The following is an 8,074-nucleotide window of genomic DNA, read 5'->3' on the forward strand; positions in this document are numbered from 1 at the left end:
GGAACCTGCCTTGGCAGGGGGGTTGAACTGGATGATCTCCTGAGGTCTGTGAAATGAGGGGCCACCTGGAATTGTGGTTCACCAGGTTGGATCTGGGCCCCAGGTGCACAAAAGACCCGCTTGACAGAGGTGCGGGAAGAACTCTGCTTTGTGTAGATGGGTACGGTGGTGGGAGCATGGTGGCCCATGCAATAACCCTTCATCTTTGTGTCCAGTTTTGGAGCCCTCAACACAAGAATGACGTGTACCTGTTGGAGCATGTCCAGAGGAGGCCACAAAAATGATCCAAGGGCTGGAGCAGCTTTGCTGTGAGGACAGGCTGAGAGAGTTGGGGTTGTTCAGCCTGGAGAAGAGAAGGTTCCAGGGAGACCTTCTAGCGGCCTCCCAGTACCTGAAGGTGCCTACAAGAAGCTGGGGAAGAACTGTTCACAAGTGCATGGAGCAATAGGACGAGGGGTGATGGTGACCCCTAGAAAAGGGTTGATTTAGGTTCGATATGAGGAGAAAGTTCTTCAGTATGAGGGTGGTGGATCATTGGAACAGGTTGCCCAGAGAGGTAGTGGAGGCCCCATCCCTGGAGATATTCAAGGTCAGGATTGATGGAGCTCTGAGCAACCTGCTGTAGTGAAGATGTCCCTGCTCACTGCAGGGGGGTTGGACTAGATGACCTTTGAAGGTCCCTTCCAACTCCATACATTCTATGATTCTGTGATCTCCTGAAACATGCTTGAGCTGCTCTGTGATTCAGAACCACATGGGAGGCTGGTGGCAGAACAATGTTGAGCTCCCCAAAGCCTTCGCTGTGCTGGTTCCACATCTGCCCCTCCAACCCTGTCTACTTTTCCCTGAGGATATTGACCAAACAGTTGAAGCAATTTCAGCTTCACTTGGCTGCTAGAGTTTAACCAGAGCCCTCGGCTGAGACCTGCTGGCAACTGGGGAAGGAATTGCTGTTTCAGGTGGGCTGGGGTAAGAAATATGGAAAAGAAAAAAATCCAACCCAAGAATACAACGATTTCCATGTGACACACAATAGTTTATTATAACAGCCATGACCCTGGAGAGCAGGTGTTCTGGTGACATAGACACTACAGGAGTTGTCCATCCTACAGAAACATGGAAATACTGTGATGTCCTCGATGGAAATATACCAAGAGACTCTTCACAACTCCTCCTGGGAACTCAAAAATCTGGGAACTCAAGTGGGGTTGTGTGGCAGTGGCTGAGGCCAGAGCTTGGCCTCGTAAATGAAAATACTTCAGGGCACTGTCTGTGGTCATTAGTGCAAGAGGGCCACGGTAATTAATGCCTGTGTGGAGGGGGGAACATCCCCCCACCTTGCTCGCAGCTGGACGTGACATCTACAGAGTTGGCTCTAGTAGTGATGTGACATCTACAGAGTTGGCTCTAGTAGCTTTGGTGTGATGTGACTGATGTGCGTTGGCTGGTGTCAGCCAGGGAAGGTCAAAGCTGCTTGGGATGTTTAATAAATACAAAGACAAGTCCTGCTTGTTGAGATTTTAACCAATATCCCATTTCTAGGGCCCAGCACCACTGTGGGTGGAGTCTGGAGCACCTTTAGGTGAGACAGGTGGACATGCTCTTGGCTAGAGAGGTGGCTTATTAAGGAGTTTTAGCTTTGGTGGCATAGGAAGGAATGAGGAGCCACCTAAAAGGCAGTAAAATCAATTAAATAGTCTGAAGTGGCCAAAGATCCCCCAGTACAACCAGTATGTTTGTCACCAACTATGCAAATGTCACAAATCCACCTGGCTCAGGTGATTTACCTGCATCTCCCCACCAGCTCAGCTTGGAAAGCTTGATGCTACCTTCCTCTGAAAGCCACATCAGTGAACACCTCACACAGAGCAGGGACAGAGCAGAGAAGAAGGATTTTGTAATGCTGGGCTGATGGCTTCTGGCTGCTGTGTTTAAAAGCTCGTGTAAATATGAAATCCAGGCTTGGATTCTGCTTGTAACTGGTAACAGAGATGTTAACTGGGATGTTTGTAAAGACAAACTTAAAAGAGGTGGCCTGGAGTGGATTCTCATCCTTTGTCCCTCAGAAGTTGGCTTGAGTTCAGGAGAAAGTGCTTTGGCCTCATTTGTCTATAGATGCCAACAGGTCTCGTGTTCATGCTGTGGGGCTCGGTTTCTCCTAGGAGCATTCTTCAGTGGGCAGGGAGCTGAACTTTGGCCGAGCACCACTGATGAACGTGTCTGCTTCAGGTGTCACTGAGTTGTCGCTGTAGCTTCTAGAAGGTGGCATCTTTCTGCTGATGCCATTTGGCTTCATCTCACCGTTGGTGCTGCCTGTTCCTCCTGCAAACAGCTTGGAGTTTCTCAAGGTGCTGGCGGAAACTGCAGGGGTTGAGGGAGGGAATGAGAGGGAGGAGGTTAGAAACATTTCATTCAGGCTCTAAATTAGATTCATTCAGATTCTAAATTAGAATCACAGAATCACAGACTGATTTGGGTTGGAAGGGACCTTAAAGATCATCCAGTCCCAACCCCCCTGCCAGCAGCAGGGACACCTTCCACTAGACCAGGTTGCTCAAAGCCTCATCCAACCTGGCCGAGAACACTTCCAGGGAGGAGCAGCCACAACTTCCTTGGGCAACCTGGGACACTGTCTCACCACCCTCACTGTGAAGAATTTCTTCTTAATATCTAACCCAAACCTCCCCTCTTCCAGTTTAGAGACATTTCCCCTTGTTCTGTCATTAACTGCCCTTGGCCAAAGTCCCTCCCCAACTTCCTTGTAGGCCCCCAAGTTGTACAACTAAAACCACTTACGGTGCTTTGTCCTGGAGTGGACGGTGCTGATGATTGTGGGGATGGGTTGCTCCATGCTGTGAACACAAGGACAGAGTGTGAGGACACATATTAACCCCTGCTGTGCCAGAGAGATACAGAGGACTGGAGTTTGGCCCATGGGAGCTGGACTGCTTGGGTAGAGCCAAGTGCATGGCTGGGTCATGAAGGCTCAAACAGCATCTAGGGAAAGCATCATCTAGAGAAGTGCTGGAACCCTCCCATCTGGGGAGCTTAAGGAAAACTTCAGAGCAAGAAACAGGGCTGAACTGTGTGGAGACTGCTGGGTTTTGTTCTTTCTTTGATCAAACCTTCAATGCCAGACTCAAAGCTTGGGATGTCTTCTTTCTCCCTAGGTGTTTGGCTGCATCCCTTCCCCTCTTCAGGCACAAGGAGGCCCAGCTTACCTGCTTTCCTCCCCTTCCATCAGCTTCCTGTAAGTGAGGATCTCCACATCCAGTGCCAGCTTGATGTTCATCAACTCCTGATACTCCTTCACCAGGTGAGCCATATCCTCCTTGCTCTTCTGTAGGGCTTCTTCTAGCTTGACTAGTTTGGCTTTGGCATCCTTGAGGGCCACCTCACCATGCTCTCCTGCTTCTTTAATGTGCTCCTCCAAGTGCAGGCACTGGTGTTGCAAGGGGAAAAGGGCAGTGGAGGTGTTAGGTGTGTTTGAGTTTCAGACCTGTACTTCAGAGTTTTGTCACCCACCCCAGGACACACCTGGCTCTTTTGGGACACGATGCAGGACCTCAGCTTCTGGATCTGTATGTTTAGGTCTGCGATCTCCCGTCTGCTGTCAAGGAGGTGAACCCCATAGGTGCCTGACTGGGTGCTTCCTTCATTCAGCTGCAGGAGAGATGGAACTGTGGGTTATCTGCATGTCCTCTGCTGTAGCAAAGGTATCTGCACAGATTCCCACTGACCTTAAGGAGAAACATCTAAGTGGGGAAAAATAGCAGGTGTGCAGAAGGATTTAGGGCCCGTTTTCATATCCTCTTCTGACTGAAGCTGTGCCTGGTGTAGAGCACACTGTCTCTTGGGGTCAATCACATTCTTTCGTGCTCTCTTTGGAGGAGCACCAGTGGAAGGTCATTTGCATCCTAGGCAGCCAAGCTGGCACTGGGAGATGTCCTTACCTTTCTCCACTGATGGTGTGGAGAGCCCAGAGGAATGAAACTCCTAATTTACACACCTTAGTGAGGAGGAGTTGATCTAGGTTAGCACTCTGTCCCTCCCTCCCTTCCCAGGTGTCTGTCCCTCCACATCTTGTTGATTCATGTAGTTTCTAGGCTGCTCTCTCTCCCTCTTCTTTCCCTGCCTCTCTGTCCCTCTCTGTATCACTCAGATAGAGACAAATACCTTCCTCCTGGTAAGTGCTTCAGCCTCCTCCCAGCTCCGAAGAGCCAGAGCTTCATACTGGGCCCTCACTTCTTCCACGATTCTGCTCAGGTCAAGTTTGCATGCATTGTCAATTCCCAGAACAACAGAAATGTCCTTAATTTCTGTCAGCAGCTCCTCGAGTTCCTGAAAAGCAAAGAGAGAATTAGGACTGAAATACCAAGTAGTCAACAAAACTACAAGCCAAGGGGAGAGCTGAACTCTGGCAGATCTGCTGGGCTTAGTTAGGCAAAGCATCTTCCATACACAGTGTAGAGATGGTGAGATTTCCTGGCTTTTCAGCCTCTGAAGTTTGGAAGCTGGTATTATTTTCTCCATAACATCCAGACTCAGGCTAAGGTGTTGGTTTAGGATCTGAGAGAGAGCCCTGGAGCAGCTAGAACAAGTCCAGAGGAGGCCACGAGGATGATGCGAGGGCTGGAGCAGCTCTGCTGTGAGGACAGGCTGAGAGAGTGGGGGCTGTTCAGCCTGGAGAAGAGAGGGGTCCAGGGAGATCTTATAGCGGCCTCCCAGTACCTGAAGGGGCTACAAGAAAGCTGGGGAGGAACTTTTCATAAGGGCAGTTAATGACAAAACAAGGGGAAATGGGTTTAAGCTGAAAGAGGGGAGGTTTAGATGAGATATTAGGAAGAAGTTCTTCACTGTGAGGGTGGTCAGACACTGGAACAGGTTGCCCAAGGAAGTTGTAGATGCCCCCTCCCTGGAAGTGTTCTCGGCCAGGGTGGATGAGGCTTTGAGCAACCTGGTCTAGTGGAAGGTGTCTCTGCTGATGACAGGGGGGGTGGAACTGGATGAGCTTTAAGGTCCCTTCCAACCCAAACCATTCTCTGATTCTATGATTCTATGATTTGGGCTCACCACCTGTTAAGAGTCTGACAAAATGGTGCATTTATACTGCATCAAGAGCAGGTTCATTGAACTGATGATCATGCTTCGGTGTCTGTCAGCATTCAGCTGGTGGACATGTATGTCTTGAGCAAGAAATAGGGCAGTGTGAATCATTTTGCAGGGTGGTGGTGTTAGAAGGATGTCATTGCCGAGCTCTGCCTCAGTATCTAGACAGGCTCTGGCTGCCATTTCTGTTCTTATAGTCTTGTTTTGTGTCTGGGAAAAGAAGGGAGAACCAGGACCCTTCTCTGAACACATCCATCACTAGCAGACCTGTTCTGCTCCCCAGAGCTGCTCTCCTGTGCTGGGGAAACTCAAGCCAACATGGGGGAAGCAGGAGCAGGGACACACAAGCTGCAGTGTCACTGTTGGGGTTATTTGCTCTCAATAGCTGACTGGGTCACAGCTTTAGGAAAAGGAACCAAACAATGTTGAATGCAGACTCCCCTCAGTGAACCTGAAAAGGACCCTTAATCCCTGCCTGTAAACTCTACTCCTGGGTGGTTTGTATCCAGGCAAGACATGACTTGATGTTGAGCAGATGGTTTAAACATTCACTTGGCAGCTTCCCCCCTCCACAGCCTCAGACTGCTCCTTGCAGGGGTGTCACTCTTATCAGTATCTCTGCAGTCGCTTCTGATTTACACCCGTGTTAAAAGAGAGCAGCATACCTCTCTCCCCATCTCTTAACCTTTCATCTTGCTGGTTTTGTTCTTCCCTTTTATGCTGAGGGTTCTAATCTCTTTAGAGAAGCATTTGTATACCTTGTTTGCCTTGCCTTCCCCTGGCTGGGGAAACAAAGGGCACCCTGACATGGTGATTCATGAATAACAGAAAAAATACCCCACCACTCTTCCAAAGAGCGGGATTATCAGTGTATTTTTTCCCACTGGTGTTTAATCCTAGAGCCTCTTTCTTAATCTTTCAGCAGTTTAATAGCTCTATGAGAAAATGCATGTTTACTGCAAATACTTGAGCATCCTCTGCCGGCGGGGGGAGAGGGGGGGAAAAAAAGAATGTGGTGTTTTATTAATAAGGATTGAAGCTGAGATTTCCTTCTGATTCACACCAACGTGCTGTGAGCAAAGCTGTCAAGCAGAGTTTTCCTCATTTGCCCTTCCTTTGGCTGTGTGTACCTGCACATTGATGTCAGTCCAATCAACAGGTACAGGCGAGAAAATGACTAACCTGACAAGAAGCTATTGAGAGGAGAGGGCAGAGACAGAGGTGGGGGATAATTTCTTTGCATGAAGCATAGCTAAAAAGAAAAATGCAGGACCAGCAGTGTGGGACCTGGAGGAAATCAGCTCAAGAAGATCATCAGTCCAGAGGAGGCCACAGGGATGATGCGAGGGCTGGAGCAGCTCTGCTGAGAGGACAGGCTGAGAGAGTTGGGGCTGTTCAGCCTGGAGAAGAGAAGGCTCCAGGGAGCCCTTCTAGTGGCCTCCCAGTACCTGAAGGGGCTCCAGGAAGGGTGGGGAGGGACTTTGGCCAAGGGCAGGGAGTGAGAGAACAAGGGGTGATGGCTTGAAAGTGGCAGAGGGGAGATGGAGCTGAGATGTGAGGAAGAAATTGTTTGGTGTGAGGGTGGTGAGCCAGTGTCCCAGGTTGGGCAGAGCAGCTGTGGCTGCTCCTCCCTGGAAGTGTTTGTGGCCAGGCTGGATGAGGCTTTGAGCAACCTGGTCTAGTGGAAGGTGTCCCTGCTGCTGGCAGGGGGGTTGGAACTGGATGAGCTTTAAGGTCCCTTCCAACCCAAACCAGTCTGTCTCCAGTTACCCCAGTGAATTGCCTTGCACCAGGAATAATCTTATAATTCTAGAGAAAGTAAGGCTTCATGCAGGCAGAGTATGTGTTCTAATACAGTCTGATGTTATGCAGGTCCTTCTGTCTCTCTGTGCCTTAGTTTCCCCACAAGGAATGTTAACATTCTTCTTGTCAAGCATTTTAATTATTTGTATTGATAGAATTCAGACAAATCATGAGTATTCCCAAAATACTGCCGAGCCTGCTCGGTAACATTTTACAGGCTCTGAGTAAGTGACTGAAATCACATCACTCTGAGTAGATACAGGTGGCTTTGGGTTTGTCTGAAGGCCTGCAGATGACTCTGTGTCCATCCCCAAATCATACCTGACTGCACACTGCTCATTTCAGTGGAAGTGAAGTGTGTTGGGTTGTGTTAAAGAGCATCCAGCACCTCACCCGGGTTCATCACAGCTCATCCTGTTTTGTTGTCATCCCTTCTTCTGACTCTGAATAGAATCATATTCAGCTCACTCATGACTTGGGGTGCTTGGTCTCAAGGCAAATGCTGTCAGCACAGAGTAGGAGCAGAGTCCAGAAACAACCAACTTGGGAATTAGCTGGAGTTTCCAGGCTGTTAAAGGGGAGACCCACTGGAGCTGCTGCCCTGCAGCTGTGGGGCAGAAGAAACATCTTGATCTAATTTAGAATGGAGCTGGTTTAGTTAAGGGGAAGGGATTTAGCTTGTGAGACCCTGCCTCAAGGCATCTAATAGTTGTCTGCAACACCATGCAGCTCCCTGGACAAGCTCTCCTTTTGCTGTAAATCCAGAACAATGTCCTCTCTGTAGTGCAACTATCCACAAAAATGCCTTTTTTTCTTTTTTTTTTTCTTTTTTTGCATAGTAGCTTGTGTGTTCCTGAGCTGCTCTCCTGACTGTATTTTTACCTGCTTGTAGATAGTTTTCTTCAAATCCATCAGCTCTTGGAGCCCGTTGAGTTTTACCTCCAGCTCAGTTCTGTGCAAGGTGCTCACATCTAAATCCTACAGGAGATGGAAAATATATTACACAATAGTTTGTAGCAAGAAGTCTTTCCCACTACCACCTCTCCCCCAGCAAGTGCCCTGCTTGCTATTTCTTGGCAGGTACTTAGGAAACTGCTCTCCTGCTCTGCTAGTAGAGTCTCTCCTTTGTGGACTTTTTTCCCCCTTTTTTTTTTTCCTTTTT

The 8,074-nt window shown here is 48.9% G+C and overlaps 1 protein-coding gene across 1 annotated transcript; it reads right to left on the bottom strand.

Annotated features, from left to right (window-relative positions):
* Window positions 1–2,158: 2,158 nt before the first annotated feature.
* On the bottom strand, window positions 2,159–7,890 carry LOC104532197 (keratin, type II cytoskeletal 80; the record flags this gene model as incomplete). The annotated part of the gene is made up of 6 exons (XM_010177335.1): window positions 2,159–2,361; window positions 2,797–2,852; window positions 3,222–3,442; window positions 3,538–3,663; window positions 4,177–4,341; window positions 7,795–7,890. Coding segments are annotated over 6 exons (867 nt in total), but the record flags the coding sequence as incomplete, so codon positions are not given.
* Between the last annotated feature and the right edge of the window lie 184 nt (window positions 7,891–8,074).

Source organism: Antrostomus carolinensis, unplaced genomic scaffold (genome assembly GCF_000700745.2).
Source record: "Antrostomus carolinensis isolate BGI_N321 unplaced genomic scaffold, ASM70074v2 scaffold13291, whole genome shotgun sequence".
NCBI classification, from domain to species: Eukaryota; Metazoa; Chordata; class Aves; order Caprimulgiformes; family Caprimulgidae; genus Antrostomus; species Antrostomus carolinensis.